Source organism: Acinonyx jubatus, chromosome D1 (assembly GCF_027475565.1).
Source record: "Acinonyx jubatus isolate Ajub_Pintada_27869175 chromosome D1, VMU_Ajub_asm_v1.0, whole genome shotgun sequence".
Lineage (NCBI taxonomy): Eukaryota > Metazoa > Chordata > Mammalia > Carnivora > Felidae > Acinonyx > Acinonyx jubatus.
Window position 1 is genome coordinate 11,380,646 of NC_069390.1, and position 26,474 is coordinate 11,407,119.

The following is a 26,474-nucleotide window of genomic DNA, read 5'->3' on the forward strand; positions in this document are numbered from 1 at the left end:
TTAACGCCTTTTCTATCAGCCAGTGTTGTTTCCTGTGTTACACTGGCAATGTACTTCATACCAGTCCATTTACTCAGTAAATCAGAAGTCTTGTGACTGCAAGGTTAGGTCTCTCAGACGGTCCCTCCCCTTTTCCTCTCCTTTCTTCCCTCTCTCTTCACCACTGGAAGGGTTAGGTATCATTGATGTATTGGCCGAACTCCAGGTAGGATGAAACTTTGTTTTAAAAGATCTTACTGGATTATAAGTTAATTTTGCACCGAGATCAGAAAGATCAGGCCTGGGAATAGGCATCCTGATTTGCAGTGTTGGAGAGTCTCTACACTTTAGGGGAAATGAGATTGTTCACAAAGCGTCCTAGAGATTCTCCGACGCTCACTTGAACCAGAGTAGCCACATTTGGCCGTGTGTGTCCAGAAGAGTGAGTGCCAAAAAAGAAACACGAGCGGAAAGAGAAAAACCAAGTAGTACCTCCCTAGAAACAGAGCTGCCAGGAACTGCCTGAGCTCCTGGTGGCCTTCCATTTCCTGGTTCTAGTCTTCCATGAGGCCTAGCCGTAGCACGTGGCTAGAGTTGTCTTCTTTCAGAAATACAAAATATAGCAGGTATAGAAATTTCCTAGAAACTAGAAAGTAGCCAGAGACCAAACCCAGAAACGTTGGGAATATATTAAAAGGAGAAAAGAAAATGGAATGTTAGCTTTACCGCTTCATGGTTAATATGCAAAAAGATCTTAGATGAAAAGGTGACGATGACTTTGTTCTTAATGTTTATTTACCAAGGCCCTGAAAATGGTTCCAATTGCTTAATTGTCTTTGATGCTAATAATTTCACAAGTATTAGGTTGAGGGTAGTAAATGCTTGGGATGTTCTTACCTAATTTGCACAACTAGGATATTAGTGGTCCTATTGCAGTATGACTTTCCCCCCACGGAGAAGAGTTTCAGAGGCCTGGTGAGGATCTCCAAAGGGACAGGTTATATTTAATTCTAAGGAGGGTTGTATTCATTTTTTAAAGTAGCAATAAATCTAATAAATAGCAGTAAAATAGCAGTAAATCTACCAGTGATCTGCTATACATTTTGTCTATGAGTGGTCTAATCTGGAGTCCTTTGAGGGGTAAATATTTGAATATGATATATGTGGTGGATCTAATTTTTTAGAGTCAAAAATTACCTTTGAAAGGATTCCATTCCTATGGTTATTTAAGGATTCAGGTCACCAGGATGTGCTGTTGCCTTAAGTTCCTTCATCCATTAGATACTGAGTACCCACCATGGACCAGGTGGGAAGTATAAGTGAGCAAAACAAAGATCCCAGCCTTCATGGGGAGACTGAACAAAGAATTGACATAGTGACCGGAAACTGAAGTACAGAGAGTGGGATTTCCAGGCATTGGCCTTGGGGATGGCTGTATTTAACATTTTTGGATCAGTGAATTGGAAGGAGAATCCTGCAGTGAAATTTTCGCATCTGCAGTGGCACTCGACTCCCCTAGGGTAAATTGTTAAGCCAGTAGCTGTCACTGAAGAACGATTTATGGACAGAGTTGTGAGAGAGTAAGCGGACAGATGGTTTTTGAGGTGGTGGCAGAAAGTCTGAGTCTCCTTGTAAAGTAGGGTAGAAAAGTTAGAACTCCTGCAGTCTGGAAAGAAGAACCCTTCTGGAAAACATATTGGAAGTGTACAAAATGATGAAGATAGTGGCAGAGGATACATGTGAATCTGCTCATCAAGTGCCAGGGCACTGGAACCAGGTGGTAGCATTAATGTTGAGACACATTTATTTTAAGATTTTTATTTTTAAGTAATCTCTACACCCATCGTGAGGCTCGAACTCATGACCCTGAGATCATGACCACCGACTGAGCCAGGCAGGTGCCCCTAAAGAGACACGTTTAAGTGGGTTTTATTTTGTAGTTTTGGAGCTCTCTAACCCAAGAAGAACCACAATTTGGGAATATGAATGAAACAACTCAACTCAGCCTGTTGATCTCTGCATCAGTGACACACTACTGGGCTCCATGGACCCTGAATTTGCTCCTGAATGACACATTAGTAAAAAAAAAAAAAAAAAATTCCCCTGATATATTTTATCCATTCTTCCAATTTCTACTCTTTGATTAGAGTGATTACTTATAATTAATATAATTATTGATTAGGTAGGATTTACATCTGCTATTTTGGCTTTTTTTTTTTTCTATATATCCTCTGTCTTTTTTGTTCCTCTCTTCCTTTTTAGTTCCTTATTTTGTGTTAAATAGATATTTTTCAATTTACCATGTTAATTCTCGTGTTGTTTCTTTTACTATATTTTTAAAGCTATTTTTCTAGTGGTTATCCTGGGTAGTGCAGTTAACATCTAAGCATCTTGTTGAGATTGATACCAATTTAATTTCAATAGTGTACAAAAACTTTGCAGCTATTTGGATCCATTATGTCTTTCCTCCTTTGTGCTTTTATTTTCATGTAAATTATGACTTTTATACATTATAATCCCATCATTATAGGTTTTTTGGTTTGTTTTTAGCAGCAGGCAAAAGTTTATTAGAGTATAAGATTAGAAAAGAAGAACAGTAGGAAAGCTCTCTTTACAGAGAAGGGACACTCGAAAGTGAATGCCCCCAGTGTAGTTTTATAACTGTTGCTTTATGCAGGTGTCTTTTAAATCATGCATTGGAAAAAAGAGTTGCCAGCAAAAAATACAGTCATACTCTTTTCTTCTTTAATAGTTTAATTATAGTTACCTTTACCAGTCTCTTCATAAAGTAGATTTAAGTTGCTGTCCAGTGCCCTTTCATCTCAGCCCGGAGGACTTCCTTTGGTGTATTTCTTTCATTCTTCTTCCTCTTTTTTTAAATGTTTATTTTTTATTATTATTGTTTTGATTTTTCAATGTTTATTTTTGAGAGAGAGACAGAGAGAGAGAGATGGGAAAGGGGCAGAGAGAGAGAGGGAGACACAGAATCACAGAATCTGAAACAGGCTCCAGGCTCTTAGCCATCAGCACAGAGCCCATTGTGGGGCTTGAACCCACGATCCATGGATCATGACCCGAGCTGATGTTGGACGCCCAACTGACTGAGCCACCCAGGTGCCCGATGTTTATTTTTGAGAAAGAAAGCGGGGGAAGGGCAGAGAGATTGGGAGACAGAGGATCCAAAGTGGGCTCTGTTCTGACAGCAGAGAGGCTGACGCAGGGCCCAAACTCAAGAACCGTGAGATCATGACCTGAGCCGAAGTTGGATGCCCAACCAACTGAACCATCTGGGGGGGGCCCTCCTTTGGTATATTTCTTGAAGGGAAGGTATGCCAGCTATGAATTTTTTCAGTTTTTGTTTGTCTGGAAATGTCTGAAGTTTTTCTTTGTTTATGAAGGATAGTTTTGCTGGATACAGAATTCTTGGTTTGATAATTTTTTCTCCTTCAGCATTATTGGATAGGTCATCCCACTGCCTTTGGCCTTTGAGGTTTCTGATAATCTTATTGAGGGTCATTTATATGTGATGTGTCACTTCTCTCTTACCACTTTGAAGATTTTCTCTTTGTCTTTCAGTAGTTTGATTGTGATGGGTTTCAGTGTGGTGCTCTTCGAGTTTATCCTATTGGAGTTTGTTGTACCTCTTGGATATGTAGATTAATGTTTTTCATCAGATTTGGGATTTGGGTCCACTATTTATTAACTGCCCCAATTGTGAACGCTGCCTCAGGCAGCCACTGTGTTAAATAATTGCCATTGGTTGTTTTGATCATCGCCACTAGGAAAAGGCTGTTTGAGGGGAGCAGGGGCTGAGTCAGGTCAGAGCCCTAGGAGTGGGAACTTAAGAGGAACCACCAGACAGATCAGATAGTGACAGTTTCTTGGAGATCAGGCTTTTGGGGAGCTTCATACCATCTGCTCCCTCCAGTGTTTGCTAGGCTGCTTCCTGGTTTTCACGTCTGCCGTGATTGTAAGGCTACTGGTTTTTAAGGCTACTGCCAAGCTGGGGAGAGGAGGATGGGAGTAGGGCAAGTTAAAATGCCACAAAGCTCATTTTTTTACCAGAGTTCTGAAGAAGTTGATTCTGATAATTTTTTGCTAGTGTTCTTAAATCGATCTTACTGGAAAAAAATTGATTTACCTGAGGCACAGGAAATATGGAAGTCCTTGACCATTCTGAAGTGGCGATATCTTCCTTTCCAAATATTTTAAGAACCTCCATTTTTAGATCTTTAATTTATTGCCAAGTCTCCAAGACACAGATATTATATAAAGGAAGGCACCCGTGGGGCTTTCTTTGTTTTCCCACTATCCCTGGGAGCTGAAAGGGACACTGCAGAACAACAGGGTGGGGCACAAGGATATGGTACTAGGCAGTACAGATACTCTGATCTTATTTTGATCCACAGCTCTGGCGTTCACTAGCTGTGTGACCTTGGAAAAATACTTTCTCTCTCTGGGCTCAGAGTCTTCATTGGTAAAATGGGGGTATGATAGGCTGAATAAGGCTCCCTCCTCCCAGAATAATGTCCACATCCTAATCCCTGGAACCTATGACTATACGACTGCTCATAGTGAAAGGAACGCTGCAGTGTGGTTAAATTAAAGATTTTGAGAAGGGTAGATAATTCTGGAGTATTCCTATAGGCCCAATACAATCCCAAAGGTTTCTATGAGAGGGAGGCTGGAGAATCAGAGGCGGTGGCAACAGAAGCAAGAGGTGTGAGTGGTACTAGAGAGATACCACAGCCTGGAGGATGCGGGTGGCCTCAGGTAGCTGGAAAAGGCAAGAAAACGGATCTCTAATAGAGTCTTCAGAGGGAACACAGCCCTTCCGACACCTTGATTTTAGACTTCTGACTTTGAGAACTGTAACAGTTTAACAACCCCGTGGTTTTAGGCCATAAAGTTTGTGGCAGTCCGTTCCAGCAGCAGTAGAAACAAAGGCAGGTGAGAACAGTGCCTGCAGCTGAAGTGTCCACAGGTATCTGAATGCCCACGGTATGCCAGAAACGGTTCAAGGTGCTGTGGGCGTGTTGTGAGCAGAGCCACTCTGCCCTCACTTAGCTGGCATCCATTTCTTGAGCAGACAAAAAAAGTAACCAAAAACACCTCCGTAATAATTATTGTCCGTGAATATTTAATTTTTATCTAGTGGTGATTCCACGAAGAAATAGAGCAAGTGGAGACAGGGGTTAACGGTGGAGAAACAAGTGTGTTTGTGCTTTCTTGGACAAGGTCGTCAAGGAAATGGTCTCTGAAGAGACAATTGGAGCAGAGACCTAACTAATAAAAAGAAAGCAACCAGAAGAAGATCTGCAGGCAAGTGTCCCAGCAAGGGAACCCCTTAAAGAGAAAGGCCCTGAGAGGGGAGCAGACACAGCATGCTCGAGAAGCACCAAGGCCGCCAGCAGCTTCAGAGTGCGATCTGAGGGACCGGCAGGGGCCGGCTCTTGTGGGGTTTTGTACACCAGGGAAAGGGGGTGAGTCCTGTTTTAATTGCAGAGGGCAGAAACGGAGAGATTTGACACAGCGTTGATGGGACATGTTTGACACGGATCATTTTGACCAGAGACTATCAGGTGACCGAAGTGGAAGCTGGGACCAAAACAAAGTTGTTGGCTTCAGGCAAGAGATGACAGTGGCTTTAGATGGCAGGGGTGGTGGAAGAGGTATTGAGTGAGGGATTGAGGAGATGTGTGGGCAGCACAGGTACTTGAAAGGTGGCTGTTGAGATTAAATGGGATCATGTGTGAAGAGACCGGTAGCTCAGCCTACCGCCTGGGACACAGCAGGTGCTCTCAGCAGGGCTGCTACTGTTCTCGTTAGCGTCATTGTCATCATGGCTGCTGCAGCCAGCAGGGCTATTTTAGTCTCTTGTACGAGAAAGACACATAATTAGTCTTCTGTTCATTAGTGGCTGCAGAGGGAGCTTAGAGTTCTCCGCTCTCATAAGTGACCGTATTTGCAGCACATACGTGAAGATCTACATATCTGTTGCGTATCTTTCCATTTTTTTTTTTTTTATTGTTTTGAATCTGTAGTCACCTCTGTTCACCTCACTTTTGGGTTTGGTGTCTGAGATGAACTCATAAGAACAGGAGAAGACTGTATCTGCTGAGTGCCCATGATGTTTCAGGCGTTTTACTGGGCAAATAAACAGACATTTGCTGCACAACAAGGTCTGTTTATCCCGTCTACAGATTATAAAGCAGAGGCCTGGGGAAATTACACAACCTATCCAGGACACAATACTCTCATGCAGTTCTGTTGCTGACCTCCCAGATTCATGCAGACCCCATAAGTTAAGGGCACAGTCTCCATCAAGACTGCCCTCACACCAGATGCCAGCCACGAATTTGGGGGTCCCCAGGCCATCTGTACTTCTGACCAACTGGCTTCAGTTTCGATAATTTGCCAAGATGACTCAGAACCCAGGGGAATGCTGTTCTTACCATTACAGTTTTATTACAAAGGGTACAAATCAGGACCAGCCAAATGAAGAGACATATAAGGCAACGTCTGCAAGGGTCGTGAACATAAACTTCCATGCCTTCTCCTGTGGAATCAGGGCACGTAGCCCTCCTGGCACATTGATATGTTCACCAACGAGGAAGCTGCACCAAGCTTCGCTGTCCAGAGATTTTATTAGGGTTTCATTAGGTAGGCATGACTGAATCATCAGCCACATGAGTGAACTCAATATCTAGGCCTCCTTCCCTCCCTACAGAGAAGGGAATACCATTCCCAGGAGGTGGGGGGGGGGGGGGGTGGGTTCTGGCTGATTTCAAGTGATTCAAAGCCCCAAGTCTCTTAATTACATGGTTGGCCTTTCTGGCCTGGCCTCCTCTTGAGCATAAGCTATCTAGGGGTCCACCACGTCGGCTCTTTGGCATAAACTATCAGGGCCCCCATGAATAACACAGACGTTACTATTACTTAGGAAATTCCAAAGGTTTAGAGGTTCCCTCCCAGGAACCATGGATGAAGACCAGACCAATTCTTTATTACACGACCAGGATCACACATCCAATGAGTGGTGGAGCCAGGATTGAATCCAGTTCTTCCTGGCTCCAGAGCCCTTCTCCATCCACTACACCTTCTTTACTGCTAAGGCCTTTAGAAGAGTGGTTTGCTTATGGTCACACAGCTAGTGACTAACAAGAGGGCCTGGCCCCCAGTCCTGACGACCAGTGTGTGCTCCTTTCCACAATTCTATTTCATTTTTCATATTGGGGCACATTGGACCTGTTCCTGTCAATTTTGCAGATGGTCTGGGCAGGCCGAGTTGGTGAAAAGAATTGGAGCTTTTGCTTTCATTTTTATTTCTACAATTGCAGAATGTTGCTTCCTAGCCAAGCTCTATCAGTTATCAGCGTTTGTCATCATTTAGGTGTATTTTATTCATAAATTTAAAAATCAGGTGAAAAAAATCAATCAGTGCTTCCAGTATTTAAGACAGTTATAAATCCTAGGGCTCCTGGGTGGCTCAGTCAGTTAAGCACCCAACTCTTGATTTTGGCTCAGATCATGATCTCAGGGTCGTGAGATTGAGCCCTGTGTTGGGGCTTTGCACCGAGTGTGGAGCCTACTTGGGAATCTCTCTCTCCCTGTCTCTCTCTGCCCCTCCCCTGCTTGTGCTCTCTCTTTCTCAAAATAAATAAATAAACTTAAAAAAAAGATTATAGTGGCACCTGGGTGGCTCAGTCAGTTAAGCGTCTGACTTCAGCTCTGGTCATGCATGATCTTGCGGTTTGTGAGTTCGAGCCCCACTTTGGGCTGACAGCTTAGAGCCTGGAGCCTGCCTCAGATTCTGTGTCTCCCTCTCTCTCTGCCCGCCCCCACCCTCGCCCCCACCTCCACTCACGCTCTGTCTCTCAATAAATAAACATTTAAAAAAATTATAAATCCTTTTTGGTTTATTATTTTCCTTTTCAAAGTGAGAAATATTAATAGAAGAAAGTTAATCCATTATTATTTGTACCTAAAGTGATGCTATTATCCTAACATTTGGCTTAATTTGTGTACCTCTCTCTGTTTCCAGGTAGCATCCACTGTATTTTCCATGCAACTGGGCACCACTACACTTGGAAAAAAGTTACCACAACGGTGCACAACATTATCGTGGGCAAGTTGTGGATAGATCAGGTAAGCAGAGGTGCCCAAAGTGTACTGAAGTTCAGAAGAATACCTTCTTAGGTACGTCTTTGCAGTGTCCAGGGCATGTGAACTTGCCCCGGATTGAACTTGCCCCTGATTTATCCACCTCTCCCAACGAACTGCTCTCAGCCAGTAGCCCCACCTCAACCTTCCCGAGTTTCTATACTACAAATTCTTACTTGTAAATGACCAACTTATAACATTCATTCAATGACTGCTCTATCAGGACTGTGTCGGCTACTATGAAAGTACAGGAAAATAATAAACACGGCTCCTATTCTTCTTCATCCTTTCGTTATTCATCAGACATTTACTGCCAGGCAGAGTCTAGGTCTTGGGGATACAAAATCAGATAAGACATTGTCCTCAAAGAGTTACTGTATCACTGGAGACCCATGACAAATATGTAGAGATTGAAAAGTATTTAACAAAATACACAAGTGTAAGAACTGTACTAAAATAACATCTAATTACTTGTCAGTTTGCTGACAAGGGCCTGGTTTGGAAAAGGCAAACCGTTATGTGAATATCAGCATATGTGTTGAGGGGCATATCATAGGCCACCTAACGTGACACACAATTGAAAGAAAACCAGAAGGCATTTGGTCCTGATCCCAACCTGGAATACCAAGGTTCTGAATACCAAGGTTCCATGGCTTCTCGGGTCAGCTGAGACCGGAAGCCATAAGCAAGGGAGTCCAAGAGTGTTAAGATGGAAAAGTGAGGAATTATGAGGCATGGGGTCTAGCAGACATTCAGATCCCCTGGGACTGATAAAATCAAGCCATGGGCACCTGGGTGGCTCAGTCAGTTAAGTGCCTGGCTCTTGATTTCAGCTCAGGTCATGATCTTATGGTTTGTGAGGTCAAGTCCTGTGTCAGGCTCTGTGCTGACCGCACGGAGCATGCTTGGGATCCCCTGTCGCTGCCCTTCCCCTGCTTACACACTCTCTTTCCCTCAAAATAAATAAATAAACATTAAAAATAAATAAGGGGCATCTGGGTGGCTCAGTCAGTTAAGTGACCTACTTTGGCTCAGGTCATGATCTCACGGTTCATGAGTTCAAGTCCTGCATCGGGCTGTCTGCTATCAGCACACACAGAGCCCGCTTTGGATCGTCTCTGCCTCTCCTCCGCTCACCCCCTCTCTCTGTCTCTCAAAAATAAGTAAACATTAAATAAACAAATAAATAAATGAAATCAATCCATGATGCCTTTTGTTTTCTAGTCCGGTGAAATTGATATTGTGAATCACAAGACGGGCGACAAGTGCAATCTTAAATTTGTTCCTTATAGCTACTTCTCTCGTGATGTAGCAAGAAAGGTAAGAAAAGTTGAGTTTAAATGTTTTTCCTTAACGTGTATCTCTTAGAAAGTCTGCTCCTTTGGGGTTCGTGTAGATAATGGATGGATAGACAGTCTAACATACATATATCTACATCTCCTAAATATGTATGTGGTGATTTGGCAGGGGTGGGGGGAGGGGGAGGGCGGCAGGGAAGGAGAGGTAAAGGAGAAAGTCAGCAAGAAGGGAGACTAGATTGCATTGCCAAACCAAATCCTTTCTTTTCTGGGAAAGACATTGAGTAAGAAAGGAAAAGTCAAGAGCAATGAGAGATTGGAAATGGGAAGCACAGAGGAAGGACCAATAAAAGGATTTCAGGAAGAAGGATGGGCAGTTTGACCTCTGTGAGGTCTGAGTGCGAGTCTTGCGTCACCACCACAGTGGAATTGTGCCATGAGTTTTGATGGACAGTGAAGAAGAGTCGGGGATTAAATCTGCTTGTGGCTGTCTGACTTCCAGGGAGAAGAAAATACCATAATTCCAAGTACCAGTCAGATCCTTTCCCTGCATATATCATTGCAACAAAAATCCCTGTACCACAAAATGAGGAAACCCAGCTCATGGCCATTTATTTTACACAGCTCAAAAAAGTATACCAAAATAATCTGGGTGGCTCCACGGTGTTTGCCAAAGCAGGATTTAACCAGTATTTACCCTAGGACTTTGGTGGCCAGAATAGTCAGGTAAGCTACATCACGCCGACTGCCGTACTCCAAAGCCCTGCTCCCCACCTTGCAGGTGACCGGGGAAGTGACCGATCCGTCAGGAAAAGTCCACTTTGCCCTTCTGGGGACATGGGATGAAAAAATGGATTGTTTCAAAGTACAACCAGTCATTGGGGAAAATGGGGGTGATGCTCGACAGAGAGGCCATGAGGCAGAGGAAAGCAGGGTCATGCTATGGAAAAGGAACCCTTTACCGTGAGTATCCATATCCCGGCTCTCCAGGTAACACTTTGACCTCAACCTTGGAGCAGTGTTGATGGCATTTCTGCCTTCCTTCCCACTGAATTATGTGAGGGATCAGCCAGGGAAATCAGAACTTTTGGAGAGATAACCAGAAGGTGGTCATTGTATGATTCGAGTTGTAGTGTGCCTTGTCAGGAAAGCTGAAACAAAGCAAGTCACATCTGCCAAGAACTATTTATAATTTAGAGCAAAACTATTCAAAAGCAGGTGGCTCAGTCGGTTGAGTGACTTCAGCTCGGATCATGATCTCACCATTCGTGAGTTTGAGCCTCACGTCAGGCTCTGTGCTGACAGTGCAGAGCCTGCTTGGGATTCTCTGTCCCCTTCTCTCTCTGCCCCTCCCACACTCACACTCTCTCTCTCAAAAATAGAACAAACAAACAAACCTCTTCAGAAGTGGCTGGAGGAGAAAGATGCCTACCACCTGTTAACAATTTAGCCTGAGGGGCGCTTGGGTGGCTCATTCCGTTGAGTGTCCAGCTTCCGCTCGGGTCATGATCTCACAGTTTGTGAGTTTAAGCCCCGCATCCGGCTCTGTGCTGATGTCTTGGAGCCTGGAGCCTGCTTCAGAGTCTGTCTCCCTCTCTCTCTGCCCCTCCCCCGCTTGTGCTGACTCTCTCAAAAATGTTAAAACATTAAAAGAAAAAAACAATTTAGCCTGAGACCCGGTGGCCATCTAAAGGTCTCTGAGATGATATACGGGAATTCGGAACGAAGACGGAGGCCATTTGTCTCCTGTCATCTCATTTACCCAGTGTATAATAACAGCAAGATTATCCCAGAACAGGTTAAAAAGAAAGCGAAGGAAATGGGAATAAGAAAGTTCATTTAGCAGAATGTTCCCTTCCATTCTTCTTAATCTCCGCTGAGCACAGCACAAGCCCAGCGGACTGCTGGCACAAGTGATGCTAGGGGAGGGGATGGGGGATGGTCCAGTCTGGGTCTCTTAACTAGGGGAGCCTGACCTGGTCCTAGAGTCTGTCCATCTGTAGAACAGCTTCGGGGAGGTCGTCTTTGGGTCGTTGCTCCTTAACGAGGCCCTGGGCTCCGGCATCACCGTTTCTCTTCCCCATCCTTTACTTGCAGGAAGAACGCAGAAAACATGTACTACTTCTCAGAGCTCGCTCTCACGCTCAATGCCTGGGAAAGTGGCACTGCCCCCACAGACAGCAGATTGCGGCCCGACCAGAGACTGATGGAGAACGGGCGCTGGGATGAAGCCAATGCTGAGAAGCAGCGCCTGGAGGAAAAACAAAGACTTTCCAGGAAGAAGAGAGAAGCAGAAGCTATGAAAGCCACCGAGGATGGTAACGAACCTGCCTTCTACTCTATTTCTTGATGCGCGGAGAATCACTTCGTGTGTTTCTGGCTCTCATTCCGCTTTCTCCCCCCGCTTTCCCTTTAGGCACACCGTACGATCCCTATAAAGCACTGTGGTTTGAGCGGAAGAAGGACCCTGTTACCAAGGAGTTAACCCATATTTATAGGGGAGGATACTGGGAATGTAAAGAAAAACAGGACTGGACCTCATGCCCGGACATTTTCTGAAATGGCAGCAACGAAAAAGAGGAGGATCCAAAGGAGAAGATGACAGAGGATGTGCGGGAAAGCTGGCATTTGTGACTCTTACCAAGCGCTTTCCTCCAGTTTGTCTGTCTTAACCAATCATTTTTTCCAAATCAATCACCAGAAGCAGACACCAGTGGTGGTGATTGGCTGGTTGCCTTAGCTGATTGAAACTGAAATCGACATACTAGATACCTATGTTTGTAAGGGGGAGGGTGAGTGGCTGAAAGTTAGCGTTACAGCCCTTCTGCAAAGTCAAGTACTCTCGACTCTTCCTTCTCCCTCTGCCCCCATTTTAAGATGACGTCATTCACCCTCCCCTGTAGTATCCTGCTCAGCCAAGGTCCGCATGAGATTATGATTCAGGGGCATTTTTGGTGCTGTTCAGAGCAAGAGCTGAATTTAGAAGTTCCTTCAAAGAGGAAGCACATAAGACTTACCAGCGGAGGCATCGTGAATGACTGCAGTGGAGCTTAGGCGTGGCGTTATGAGGCGGGGTCACAGACGGGGTCAGTTTAATGGGGTGTCCACCCAGAGGTAACTGCGGTATCGGAACGCTGGCGAGGGGGCTTGTTCTGTAAGGTTGGAATATTCAGAGTGACATTCTTAGAAGTTTCTGTCTTGCGTAAAATACGCTTCTGCGGTCCTCCCTCTTTGACAGCGACCGGAGGCTGCTTTGGTGGTTGGTAGGAGGGTCACGTTATCCTCACAAGGGAGTTTTCTGGACTTCGTCAGGCCGAGAACTTCTGAGAACACAAAGCAGGATGGAAGAGACCGCTAGTCACTTTGCCGTCCCCATTCCTCCTCACCCCCATCCTTCATTGCCTTTCTTGCCCCCACCCCCATCTCCCTCTCTCTCAGCACGATACCAGTTTGGGTCTGGGCCCCCGTGCGGAGCAAAGCACTACCTGCCCTATTCTGACATCCTTCAGAATTTGAGAGAAGGACTTAATTTGGAACAAAAGTTTTCACCATCTCTCAAGCCCTACGGACTGGAGCCACCTCTAGAATAATGTGTTAAATACCTGTATATTATATATATGTAGAGAAAAATCTAATTTTTTTTGTTTGATCTTCCTCCTTCCCATTAAGAATCTTGTTTTTTGGTATCATTTGTCTCCCTGGGACTCTCTCTTGGACACACTGATGTGGGCTGGGGCCTCCCCTGTCTTCCATCTTTTAGGGGCAGGCAGATCCAGAACCTGTGTAGGGTCACATCTGGCAGTTACTGAGCAGGGACTCGATCCCTGGTCTGTGTCATGGAGTGCCTGCCCACTGCTGTCTAGATTCTGCTCTCCTGATTGCCTGACTCTTAAAAATGAAATCCTAACTCTTCCCGCCTTGTTTCCTTCTTCTGTTAGGAAGAGCGTGGGTAGAGAGGACGGTGATTTCCAGTTTAATTCCGCCTCTGTCCAAATCGCAGCATACACAGCTGATTCCCAAAAGAAACTTCTTCCCAGGATGTGGGGCCGAAAGTGCCGTCATGTTGGGGTGGGTGAGAGAACCACGCCTGTCAGGCCTTGGCTTCCTTCATTTTGTATTCTGTATTTGTTTTAGCTGTCCTGTTCAGAGATCTACCCCTGTGCAGCCCACCCTTGGTTGAGGATCACAAATTGAGGTGCCTTCCTTGTATGCTTTTTGTTAGTGTTTTTTGTTTCTGTTCCTTAACTGCTGAGCCTCAGCCAGTGTGGGTCCTGGGGGAAATATCATTCCAGAGGAAGCCATCCCTGCACGGAAATGGGATTTACACTAGACAAATGAGTACTTCTGTTCCTTCCTCGCCATCCCTCCCTTCCCATCTGTGATGCACTTGAGAAAGGGGCAGCCGCCGGGGAGTTTCCTCTAAGACCCCGATTCCCACTGTAAGCGCGGGGTTACGCTGGGCCTTCTTGCAAGGAGGCCTGTAAAGGCTGTGACCTAATCAAGGGACTTCAGCCAGAGCGGGGATTCCTCAACCAAACTGAACAGCTCTGCTTTATCCCCCCCGCCCCTCCCCTTCTTTCTTCACCATCTGCCCTACATTTCCAGCCTGATCCGCAGTCAGATTCCTGCTAATGGAGAAGCTTTGAGTCCTTCAGGTGAAATGAAGTCACATTGAAACAAAACTATATATATTTTCGGTTTTTTTTTTTTGCCTTATTTTTTTTTTCCAAGAAAACTACTAAATTAAATAATTTTTAAAAAGTCATATCGTTTGTCTGATTCACTTGTACTCCCACCAGGGAAGCAGTGGTGGAGGAGGGCCTGGAGGACTGACCCAGTGCTGGTTCGTTCTTGGGAAGCGGGCAGCTGATCTTTGCGAGGAATTGAAAGAAGAATGGGGCATGGGTTTCTAGGCGTTCCAAGCATTTGGCAACATTCTCAAGGGCCCGTGGACAGCAGAGTAGTTTCAACAGGCCCTTCCGCTTCGATGGCATGTAACCGTCAGTGTCCCACCTTGGTTATAGGGGACTTGTGTCTAGTGCTTTTGATGTTGAGCCTGTTTCACCTCCAAAAATAAAAGTTTTCTTGAATGTAATTTCTCTTGCCCATTTAGATTCTCAGATTCTTAGCTGTTTCATGTAGGGATTCAATTCTGTACTTTGAAACGTAAGCAATGGAGGATTGATTTAAAGGCCTTGGAGAGCATTAGGACTGTGAAAAGGCTTGGTTAGGTTTTCACTGTAAAGTTCAGGGCAGGGGGGAGGTGGGCAAAGGAATCAAAGGACCCAGATAGGCTGCACATCAGGGCAGGCTCGGGCCCTGCCCTGTGACTGGGCATCTGCTCCTGGGCCCAGCAGGCTGACTTAGAGATTCTGAACATTGTCTGGCTCACACACAATTTTAAGAGGTAAATGTTAGAATCGTCGTGTTGAATATGAAGAAAGGCACTGGGAAAAGGCACAAAAAAAAAAAACACCTAAATTCACCCAAGGTCACACAGCGCATGGTTGGGTACAGTCATTCGAATCCAAGGCTGGGTTGTCTGACCACCGAGTCTATGACCCCCTACAACTTTGTGTCCTAAGAGAAAGTGGGTTGGAAGGCAGCTGGCAGTTAAGTCATTTCCTCCTGGATTAGGTCATATTATGCAGAGGCTTAGTGATGTGGAGAGTGCCACCTTGGAGGTCGATCTGCAGGAAAGAGCAGCCTTGAGGTTCAGCCTCCAGGCTCCTTGATTTCCCAAGGCTCTCAAGTCCACAAAAATGAGCTGTGTCTCCAGGGATTGTTCTAGCCTGGTTCTTGGGAAGGCCACTCATCTGTTCATTTGCCTGATTCACACTGCTGGGCTTGACGGTAATTCAGCAACTTACCAGGTTTTTTTCTGGCAAGCTAAAAACATTGCAGTAGACCCTTGCACTTGTGAGACCTACATCCGGCAATCTTGAATAGCACTGTGCTACACAATTTCATCCAAAAGGGGCAAATGTAGCTGGAACATAGTAACAATCCTTTCTTTAGTCTTTTCATGGGCTACTGTGACCTGATTGGCTGGGATGTGGATCCCGAAGGGTCTACCATACTCATGCTTCAAAATGATGACCCAGCAAAAGTACAAATTAGTACACTTGTCAGGGCCCTCTGAGGTCCCACACATTGCAAGGGCCTACTCTACTTTCAGCGAGATAAATGAAAACCAACCCTAAAAAGAGGTGTAGAAAAATCTTCTTTGGAATTTTTTCACCATAAGGTGTATACCCTGTGAAACTCTAAGATTGCTGTCAAAATTTAGAGCTTGCTTCTAAAAGTTTATAAAGCTTTTGCCCAGTGATCTGCCCTGCCCTGTGGGAAGCATTCCAAGCCGCTCATGGTTTTCCCTTCCAAGCTCATAAAGTAATGGGTAGTTCTGTTCTCAGGCCTTCCTCCCTACTACCTTTTCAGTTCACACTGATCCCTCAGGGGAAGGAGGCAGGGTGGCCAGATGAGGTCTCTTTCAAGGCAAGAACTAAAGAGCTCAGAATCTCCTATAAACAACCTTGCAGAGATCACATCTGAGTTTAACCAGGTGATTTTAAAAGTTAATAAAGAACCAGTGGGGCGGGGGGGGGGGGGGGGGGCGCCTGGGTGGCTCAGCCGGTTGAGCGTCTGACTTCAGCTCAGGTCATGATCTAGTGGCTCGGGGTTCATGAACTCAAGCCCTGCCTTGGGCTCTCTGATGTCAGTACAGAGCCTGCTTTGGAAGCTTTGTTCCCGTCTCTCTGTCCCTCCCCCATCATGCACTCTCTCTCTCTCTCTCTCTCTCTCTGTCTCTCAAAAATAATAAAAACATTAAAAAAAAAAAATTGGCCCTGAGACATGGCTTGCTTGCTTTCTCTCTCTCTTCTCTTCCCTATCTCTCTCTCCTCTCTCTCTTCCTTCTCTTTCAGCATCGACTCCAGTCTGCTATGTAACATACATTAAGGATACACGTGGCGAGAAAGAGCTCTGACAAACAGGCAATAAGAGCTGGTGAAAGCACCAGAGAAGGGCCACCAGCCTGCAGGGGCGGGGGGACGACGGAGACATGTCAGAGAGGAATTCTAGAAGGAGGAGAATGTATCTGAGATGCGAGTCACAGGTTTAATAGGGAAGGGCAATGTATAGAACACTGAGTGGAGGAAGATGAAGAGCAGTGTAGGAAAGCATCCTGAGCTTGGGTGGCTGCGTGAGCTGCTGGATTTCAGAGTCAAGGAGAAAGCACTGATCTGGCACTGGAGAGAGGAAGGGGCTTCTGGAAGGCTATATCCTATCTGAAGAAAGAAGTCTTCATCTTTGCTCTCAAGTAGAGAGCCTGTGCAGGATTTATAAGCAGGGTGATGGGTTCCAGTGTGGAAAGTGAATTACAGGTGGGAAGATCAATGAAGAGGTTGGGGAAGATGTGAGGATGAAGAGAAGTGGAGGGAGTCCAGAACGACTGAACTTGAATGAACAGCACTTGGGTCTGATTATGGGTGGCGAGCAGAGAGGGAAGAAATTGTGTTTTTCTGCCTCGGGAAATGCAGACAGAAGGTGATAGAAAGGTAAGTTTAGAGGGAAAGACGGTTCATTTTTGGACATTCTGAGCTGGATGTCCCCATGAAGAGGTTGGGTAAGCGATTGAAAGTGTAGATCTCTTGGTAATAGTTTTTGTGAGACTGAGGGAGGCTGCACATTAAATTTCACCTGGTCAATTTACAAAGTACACAGTCCTGAGCCCCCTCTGCAGAGAGCCTGATCAGTTAGCGCTAGGGCTAGCTCAGTTTTATATATGTGAATGTTAGGGATGCAAAGTTATGAAATAGGTGGAATAAAATTAACCTATTAGGAGATATTATTAAACCACAGCTTGCTTCTTAGAGTTTGAGAGAGTCTCAGCCAATCCCATGTTTTGACAGTGTCTGTATATTTGAGAGTTTCAAGATGTCCAGGTGGGGTTACAAAAACGGAGGCATATTTTCACGACTTAGGTTTGGCAAATCAATGCTTTTAACATACAGATGCCGCGACTCTACGCATACCTCATCTGGAGGTGACACTGAAGAGTCACATTTTACACATGGCCGTCCTGTTCAGTTCCATACGTTTCTTGAGTCCAAACAACTGAGAAAAGTAAAATTATTTGTTATTTCTAGCTTATACACGGGGAGGCTTTGCTTTATCACCTCTATAATATTTGCTAGATGCTTACCTCCAGCTGAATCTATTCTGACCTCTTCTGTGACAACGGAACAAATACTATTTTATTATGGAAATACGGGAAACAGCTTTTACAAGCTGCCGAAATAGCTCAGCTGGGAGAGCGTTAGACTGAAGATCTAAAGGTCCCTGGTTCGATCCCGGGTTTCGGCAGTGGTTTTAGAGGCCACTGCCAGTGGCAGCTCCTTTCCAGGGAGCAGTACAGGTCTTCTAACGAAAGAATCCCAGGCTGCCACCCTGGGGGGCATCCTCCACGCACACGAGCTTGGGGTGTAGGCGCGGAGGGACTGGCCTTTTTTTATGTCGTTGCTTTTAAACTGCTCAGTTTAAAGTCAGGGTCCCTTCCCTGACCTTGGATCTGGCTGAGACCACGCTCTCCGCACGTACTACACAACTCTCGCTTGCTTGATCAGTCTAGCCCTCTCTCTTCTTTCCTGTTTCCAGCGACGTTCCGGGAGCTGCTGGAGGTAGAACCTTTCCCCGCGGGTGGGAGCCCCTGGCGCGCCCGGGCTCCGCAGGGCGCTTGACGGCCACGCAACTGCCACGCGCGGGGGGCGCGCGGGGCTCGATGGGGATGCCGACATCCCGGGCTCTCTCTCCACCAAGGAAACCTTCGATTTCGGTTTGGTCCACCTGGTTTAACAGAAACAAGCACCTAGGTCAGCTTTGGGTGGTGGTGGTGGTGGTGGTGACGGTGCGGTGGTATGGGCAGCCCTCTCTGGTTCACGTCTACAGCAGGGTTACCAAATCAAATTCCAGGACACGCAATTGAATTTGAAATTCAAAGAAAGGACAAATGTTTTTCAGTATAAGCATGTTCCAAATACTGCGTGGATCATACGAAGTACACACTCTTTTCCCAGAAACTTAAATGTAACTAAATTTTTATTTGGTAAATCACAAACCGCTGTTGGACATCACATACACATACATATGCTCTGAACTCGATGCGCCCCCTGCCCCCCCCCCCCCCGCGCCCCCGCAATTATACTGAGAAATTACTCAGGATGATCCGGATTTGCACAACAGACTGGTAGTTCCTTATTCTCAAAATCTCGGAATGCACAAAATGGGTTTGCGACCATCACCAACAGAGAAGGCCATAGCAGGGATTCCCAGGAAACACAGGGAATCAAACCGTCCAACCTGACCCAGGCTTCCAGAGTTGTTTACACTAGCCTGGGATGGGGGTGGAGGAGAGGGGGAATTTGGAGGCTCTGGGCTGGATGATGATGATGATGATAGTCATTTTTATTATTAATATAACTTGTTAAGATGATGAGTCACTCAACTCAAGGCAGTGCAATGGAACCAAATACACTTAGGCATGCCTTCTTTTGGGCTGGGTGCCAGGCTGGGACATGGGGAGAGAGAATGGTGATTCAGTTCTCACATTCTAAAAACCCTAGATGTGATGAAAGGCAACATGGAGAAATACTGCTTTGGAACCTATTTATATGCCCTCCCCTTTCTGTTCATCTGTGTCAATATGCTAGCTGATGAGGGGCTTTGTCCCCCACATCTTTGGGTTCTTGGGTGGAAGGATGCATTTTGATGAGGGACTCTTGAAATCTAATGATGGTCAAAAAGAAGGAAAAGAAAATGATGTATTAAAAAATTGGGTAGTTCAGAGTTTGCATGGTGTACATTGGCATGTGTGACAGGGAATTTTATAGGTCACCTTGGCTAGGCTACGGTTGTTTAGCCAAACACCAGTCCTGATGTTGCTTGCTGTGAAGGTGTTTAGGTGTGATTAACATGTAAATCAGTAGACTTCGAGTAAAGCAGATGATGCTCTGGAACGTGGCTGGGCCTCTGTTCAGTCATCTGAAGGTTTTAAGAATGGGGTCTCCTGATGAAGAAGGCACTGTCTGCAAGCTGGTAAATAGAAAACCTGCCTGGGTTTCCAGCTTGCTGCCTTCTTGAAGTTAAACTCAAGACTACAACATCAACTCTTACTGGAATTTCCAGTCTGTTGGCCTACCCACCTTGCACTTGCCAGCCCCCACAATTGTGGGCCAATTTCTTAAAATCTCTCTTTTTCACTGCGGACCTCCCCAGTTTCCAGCCTGAGGAGAGAAGGAGGATCTCTGCGGGAAGTACTTGGGATCCAAGCAAGACGCTCAGAGAATACAGGGTGTCTGCCTGAATCACCATTCTTGCCCTGGTGGCATCCACCTACCCAGTTAATGTCTTTTTTTCCCTACCACGTTCTACTCTGCCCGCGTTCTAATTGTCCATCTGTGTTGGCAAAGCACTTGAATATTCCTCGATTAAAGCACTGGTTATGAGGCTCCCAAAGGTTTGGGGTGTAGTAGATCTGTTACGGAACCAGGCTGGATCGCTGACGGAAGAACCAAGCGGCACTCGGAGAGCTTGGAGGATCGGAGGTTGATTTACATCGATGAGCTCTGGTGAGACGGTCTCTCCAAAGATCCGAGCCACCAAAGTCTGCTACTTCCGCATTAGTGGCAATATGGTGCGAGGCAAGCGGGGCAGGAAGAAGACCCCAGGAGAGTCTTCAGGAGGGGCCTGGAATTCCCTATCAGTTCTGTGGGCCATCTTATGATTTTTCCCTCTGAAGGTCAGGGTTTATTTTTTTTCCCCATCAGATCCACAAGGGCAGGGAAGGAGAAGACTAGGGATGGTGCTGGTCACCAGAAGGTGCTACCCAGGGAGGACGGCAGTTAAACTGACGGGCGAGGGGGAAGGAGTGAAAGGAAGGTAGCATGCCAGTTGGAGGGAACGTGTGTAAAGACCCAGAGGACCGAAAGGTAGCAGGGGATCTGTAATGTGCAAATAGTAGCGTGTCCTGGTGAAGGGAGACGGGTTTGCCCCCGCAGGGCGGAGCGCGCGTGCGCAGAGGCCGAGACTGAGGGGGCGGGGCGGGGGCGCGCTCTCTGGGCCCAGGCCCAGGGTGGCTGCTAGCTCTTTCTCCCGAGCCCTGGTCGCCTCTTTCAGCTCCTCCGCTTCGCGCTTCTTTTGAGGTGGGCACCTGAGGACAAGGGACTGCAAAGTGGTGCTTCTCGGAAGAAGGGACACCTGCCACCTTTAACACGGAACCGTGGTCTCCGAGCCTGTGCTCTTTGCTTTTAGGGCAAAGACATGCGTGGGCCGGGGTGGAGGGACGGGTGTGTGCAGTGAAGCAATGGCTTCCCCTCTCTCTTCAGGCTTTTGCAGAACTGAAGATTCATGTTTGCCAAGGAGTCTCTAAATAAAAGGGGGCGCGTTTTATTTTGTTATATTTAAGAAATCTGCATTCAGCTGCCAAAGAACGACCTGACACCGTCCCCGCATGCTCTCCTCTTTACCTCCCGTCCCCGCGGGGTCCGTGGGCCGGAATTGGATTAGTCACACGCAAAGGACGAATCCGGGAGCTCGTTCTGGGCGGTGCTGTCAGCTCGCAGCGCAAACGACAACAGGGTCTTCATGCACCGAAGGGAGGAACTTCCCGTGAGCCCGGATAGCTCAGTCGGTAGAGCATCAGACTTTTAATCTGAGGGTCCAGGGTTCAAGTCCCTGTTCGGGCGCGACAACAAAACTTTTTCCTAATAATTTAAAAACAAGAACAAGCGTTCAGGATCAGCTTTCGTTATCCGGGTGATTTCCGAGAAGCGAGTAAAATCCTGGAGCTTGTAGGCTGCGAGGAAAAGCCGCGTCCCAGCGAGGACACACATTGCAAACCCTTGTGCAAAGCCCCCTGGGAGGCTCGCAGTGCATTGTTCGAGGGAATTAAATACACTGCTTTATTCTGCAACCACCGGCGGGGCCGCAGAGGTCCCAATTACCGCGGTATTCACAGGAAGGGGGAACGAATGCTTCAGGACGTCCCTTGGACTCCCCCGGTCACCGTCCTGCTTCGCTGTCCTGCGGGCGGTCCCCGCTGACCCTCTCTCTGGGGTTCCCTCCTGCTAGGTGTCTGGGATTACTGCACTGTTCCTGCACCTACACGCCACTTTACTACCCTTCTAGAGAATATTTCTGCACGCTGAAAAGGAAGAGAAGGCCATTTAGAAACCGAAACACCAAATAGAGCGGTCTTCTCTCTAAATGAAGTCTTCTCTCTCCTCCCCAACCCCAAGTGTGACCCTGGACACAGGGGAGAAAGTGAGGTGGAGATGGCAGCATTGCCGTGGGAGGAAGAACGTGCGTGTTGGAAAGAGTGCCTTCAAGGGGCTGGGGTGGGACAAGTCCTGGTGTCACAAAGACAAACAGAGTCAGCTCGCACTGACTACAGTCTAACAAGGGAAGCCTTCGGCTCCTGAGAAGTATTGAGGAAGTTGGGTTGTGGACAAAAGAGAAAGACTAAAACTAATTTCCCTGGTAGGTGGAGGGGAAGGTACATCCTTGCTTCACTAGAGATTGAGCCTTTCTTGTCTCGTCTCTACCAGGCAACGGAAGAAAGTCCATCTTTATCTCCTTAGCAGGATGGGAATGTAGGTTGATTGAGTCAGCTGCCCCCCCCCCCCCCCATGGACTGTGCTCCCCAGGGAGTCCTGATTAGTGGAGCAGGACCCGGATGGAGGTAGCACTCAAGAGGGAGGGAGGGAGGGCCTTCACCCTTCACGCTGGAGCGCCTTATGCTGTGCCTACACACACCCACAATTAGCTCCGTCTCCAAAGCGCAGCTTCATCAGAAGAAAGGGAATCAGAGCAATAGCATCTAACTTATGAACGTGTGATTAAATGAGTAACAAGGCATGCACAGTGCTTGGTAGAGTTTTGCCCCAAGGTAAGCATTCAATATTGTAGCTGTTACCATCATTATTTTTCTTTCCAAGAGTTTTCAATCTAGGGAGGAAAAACGGATACATATGGAAACACGTTAAGGAACCATTTCAAGGAAACATACTCCCAATATGCCCAAGATCATAAGCACATGTTCATGTGATTTGTGTTGGTTGATAGGTGCTGAAGGGACAGCAAGAGCGGAGTGGTTTGGTTGGGCCAGTCAGGCTATTTTCTTGAAGAAATTGAATCATGGGGCCAACCTGGCATCCCAGGGAGAGAAAGAAGGCGAGGAGCTGTGGCAGACACTCGAATTTATCCTCTTCTCTCTGAGGGAGTCCCTTGGAAAGTGATCAAGTGCACTTTTGGCAACCTTGAAAAGTGAAGTGTCTTTGCTCCAATTATTTCCTGACTGAACAAGAATAGAGCAGGCTGAGGCAAGGCGAGGACAGGGGTGGAGAGCATTGAGGACTCCTAGTTCTTACTCCCTCCTCAATTCAAGTTCACTCCCTCTGCCTTTCCCCATAGGGGGGAAAGTGAGAAAAAAGAAAAAAAAAAACCCAAAAAACCAAAACCAACCAAACAAAAAACCCCCAAACCCTAACATCTGTTTTGACCAAGACCTTTTGGGCTTTGGAGCTGGACAGCTCTGGTTCAATTCTGGATGATTTGAGGCGAATCAGTTATTTCATTTAGAAATCAACCTTACGGCAGGGGTGAGGCATGGGCTGGGAACACAGTAGGCACTTGTTAGTAAGTGGCCGTTTACTCTTTTTAGGGCTCTGGGGAGAGGTAGAGAAAGCATTAGGAAGAACGCGAAATGCTCCTCATATGATAGGGATGAATTTTCACTGTTCTCCAAACCTCAGAACGTAATTAGGAACTGGAAAGGCGGAGGAAATAAGAGAAAGTTCTTTTTTCTTTCTTTCTGTTAAATTTCCTTAACAGGGTAGCGAGGGCTCCCGCCTCCGCCGAAATAGCTCAGTTGGGAGAGCGTTAGACTGAAGATCTAAAGGTCCCTGGTTCGATCCCGGGTTTCGGCAGGGTTTTTGCCGACTCCCAATGGGGACTCGGGTGCTTTCCTTTCCGTAGAGCCCCGCCCAGGGCCCCCGCGCGCGCCTGCGCAGCACCGGTGCTGGTCTCAGAGCTCGAGCCAACCCTTGCGCGTGCGCAGCGGTTGTGTGTCTGTTGCGGGGAAGCGGGTCTCTTACGCGCGTGCTCACCCTCGCGCTTGCGCAGCGGCCGTGCGGGTCTCAGCGCGCGCGCTTGGCGGAGGCTAGGGTGGTACAGGGAAGGTTCGGAGGCTTAGTCCTCGTCGGGAAGCTCGGAGCCGTGGAATGCCCCGCACCTAGCCGCACTACCGCACACTAGGCTCCGTAGTGTTTGTTCGCAGTTCCCAGTGTGGTCAGCGCGCCAGGCTCGCAAGTTTTTCTCCTGGGCGACAGACGTGCCTTCAAAAACCTTTGCAAAGCCAGACCCAAAAGCCAGGGACCCTCGTGGGCGCGTCAGAAATCTGGTAAAGGATGGTTCCCAGCCGGAAATGTGACTCAGAAGCACGTGTCTCTGTCTGAAAGAATCTTTGGAACCTCAGCTTTCTCACCGCGCCTTTAAGAAACGGGGCGCCAACAAGTGCTCCTGGCCAAACGCTGCGCAATTACTGTCAGGAGCATTGCTGTTGGGAATGACGGGGGTGCAGTTTATTGGTTGTGGGTCTATAGACTTTTGTATATAAAAGTAATACACAGAAGTTTCAAGGAAAAAAGCAGCCGAAGGCACCGTAACACTCCAAAGTTGGAAGAGAAAAAAGCCTAAGCGTGGAAGGCTCGTAATCAGGAACTGTGCGCATGCGCGAAGTCAGAGGCCAGTCTGGCCCTCAGGGGGTGCCCCTCCCCCCCAACACGGAAGGGAGCCCAGTGGGTTTTGCATGATCCCTCACCTGTTCGCTAAGTGTCGTGTTAACAATCTCAAATTTGTTTCTGGAATTTAAAATAACCTCCGCCCGAACAGGGACTTGAACCCTGGACCCTCAGATTAAAAGTCTGATGCTCTACCGACTGAGCTATCCGGGCTCGCAAGGGAGGCCCTCTCCTAACCCTATCCGCAGTGAAATAGGCCATGTGGCTGCACTCTTTTCTCACTGAATTAATATCCTGAGTCCTTTTACTGATTTCCTGAAGGTGAAACTACAAAATCAAGATCCAGTGGGTGTTGGGCTGAATGGAATCGTTTTCTCTCCCATCAGAGATAGACTATAAAGAAAAAACCTGCCTGCCTCACCTACCCCGCCCCCGGGCAGCTCCCCTCCCCCCCCCCCCCCCCCCCCCCCAGCCAACTAAGTACTAGCATCCTAAAGGGAACATCCCCTAAAGAAGTCTCCAGATTTAGGAACTCTGGGCGTGCTTCTGGTTGAGCAGCGGGATTTTAATTCCAGTGTTGGTCTTTGGAGAGCCCCAGAGCGTCATGTGGGTGGCGCATTATGAATAATTGATTAGGTGTCTGATAATCTACTCGACAGACGTTCATCGAGTGCATGCTGCTCTCCAGCACTAAGCAAATTTAGGCTGCCAAGACCCAGTCCTGGTCCTCAGTGCAGCAGAAAGATACACTAACAGACGCAGTCAAGCGCTTTGATGGTGGGAAACTGGCTTTCTTAGGCGCCCGGCCGACACCAGAAGGGGCAGCCAAGTCTTCCAGGGGGATAGAGAAGCCTGAACTGAGCTGTGAAAGGTAACTGGGCCCCTGTAGTCTTGGAAAGAGAATTCTGAGCAGAGGGAACAGCAAACAGGAAGTCGCCCAGGGAATCTGAACATTTTCCCAGAGCTTTCGCTGAAAGGTTTTGGCCAGGTGGGATTTTATATGTTGAAGAAGTCCTATGATCCTGGCAGCTGTGTCTCGCACTCAACTAATTTTTTCATTCATCTTGCTCCCTTGTTGCCATATGATTTCTTGGGGTATTGGACAAGATCCCTTGAAAGGAAGGGAATCCTATGATGGAGAACCTCACAACCATTTTAGCCCTGCTTGGGCTTCAGAGACACTCCCTTACGTTGGGGAACGTTGAGGCTTGCATTCTTTTAGGAAATGTGTATGATCAGGAACGTATCAGGAATGAAATGTATCAGGAAGTAGGAGCAATGTTTAAGGTAACCTGTTATGGAAAGATATCCATGTTATGTTAAACAAAAACACAAGGTGCTCTACAATATGTACGGGATAATATTTGTGGGGAAAAAAATAAAGGATCTGTATATGAATATACATTCTTTAATCACACATTTTGTATATTTGGGGTTTACCTATACATGAGATGTTTAAGGATAGAAGACAGTTCAATAAAAATGGCTACATTTTGTAAGAGGAGGCTCTCACCATTTCCTTTGGGTACATCTGTGTTATTGGAGTAAAAAAATGCATTCTTTTCATAATAAATGAAAAAAATGTAATCTGCTAAATTATTCCATCCTTCTGGGATCACACAGGGAGCCCTTCAAATCCAGGCATCCCTGATCCTGTGTTTTCTACAGATCCCAGCAGAGAAAGGGTAAAAGCACAAATTTTCTTCCCAGAATGGGGGGGGGGGGGGAGGAGAGGATGAGAGGGAGTCCCTCCACGTCTCATGGTTTGGGAGGGGAATCGCTCTATTGAAAAACCACAAATGGATAAGGTAGCGTTCACAAATGAGGATGTGGATCCCTAAGAATCAGATGACAAGTCTAGATTCTACCAAGAAAACCAAAACCAGCTTCTGCCCCCCCCCCCTTACCCCCCAGGAGAGGAGCTGCCTGTGCTAGGAAGTCAGTCCTGGGGGGCTTAGCCTTTGGCCTAACCTCAGCTTCTTACAACAGGGCTCTGTTCACAGGGCCCACTCAGTACTGTGTGAAGAAGCGAGTGCTGAGTGTGAGAGAGCGGGAAAATCTGCTTCCTGCTCTCCTGAGACAAGACTAGATCGACAGGTACCAAACACTGAGAACCAAAGTCTCAAACGTATGTCCTCAAGCGTTAACAGTGTGCAACCGGACTACTCAGCATAGAGAGGGTTCACTGAAGCCGGAGCTGTTTACATGTCATTTAACAGCTGCAATGCTTTTTTCCACT

General features: G+C 46.9%; 1 protein-coding gene and 4 non-coding genes across 5 annotated transcripts in view; 4 read left to right on the forward strand and 1 right to left on the reverse strand.

Moving 5' to 3' along the window:
- OSBP (oxysterol binding protein) overlaps positions 1–14,205 on the forward strand; it is a 35,064-nt gene extending 20,859 nt beyond the window's left edge. The window contains exons 10-14 of the mRNA XM_053203136.1: positions 8,024–8,127; positions 9,367–9,462; positions 10,222–10,403; positions 11,538–11,758; positions 11,857–14,205. Coding sequence (XP_053059111.1) covers positions 8,024–8,127; positions 9,367–9,462; positions 10,222–10,403; positions 11,538–11,758; positions 11,857–11,999 — 746 coding nt within the window. The 3' untranslated portion in view covers positions 12,000–14,205. The remainder of the gene's footprint in view (positions 1–8,023; positions 8,128–9,366; positions 9,463–10,221; positions 10,404–11,537; positions 11,759–11,856) is intronic.
- Positions 14,206–17,731: 3,526 nt separating this feature from the next.
- Positions 17,732–17,804, forward strand: TRNAF-GAA (transfer RNA phenylalanine (anticodon GAA)). Its single transcript has one exon. It is a non-coding gene; the product is annotated as a tRNA-Phe (tRNA).
- Positions 17,805–21,108: 3,304 nt separating this feature from the next.
- TRNAK-UUU (transfer RNA lysine (anticodon UUU)) lies at positions 21,109–21,181 on the forward strand. Its single transcript has one exon. It is a non-coding gene; the product is annotated as a tRNA-Lys (tRNA).
- A 2,168-nt stretch (positions 21,182–23,349) lies between these two features.
- TRNAF-GAA (transfer RNA phenylalanine (anticodon GAA)) lies at positions 23,350–23,422 on the forward strand. Its single transcript has one exon. It is a non-coding gene; the product is annotated as a tRNA-Phe (tRNA).
- Positions 23,423–24,375: 953 nt separating this feature from the next.
- On the reverse strand, positions 24,376–24,448 carry TRNAK-UUU (transfer RNA lysine (anticodon UUU)). The gene has a single exon. It is a non-coding gene; the product is annotated as a tRNA-Lys (tRNA).
- Between the last annotated feature and the right edge of the window lie 2,026 nt (positions 24,449–26,474).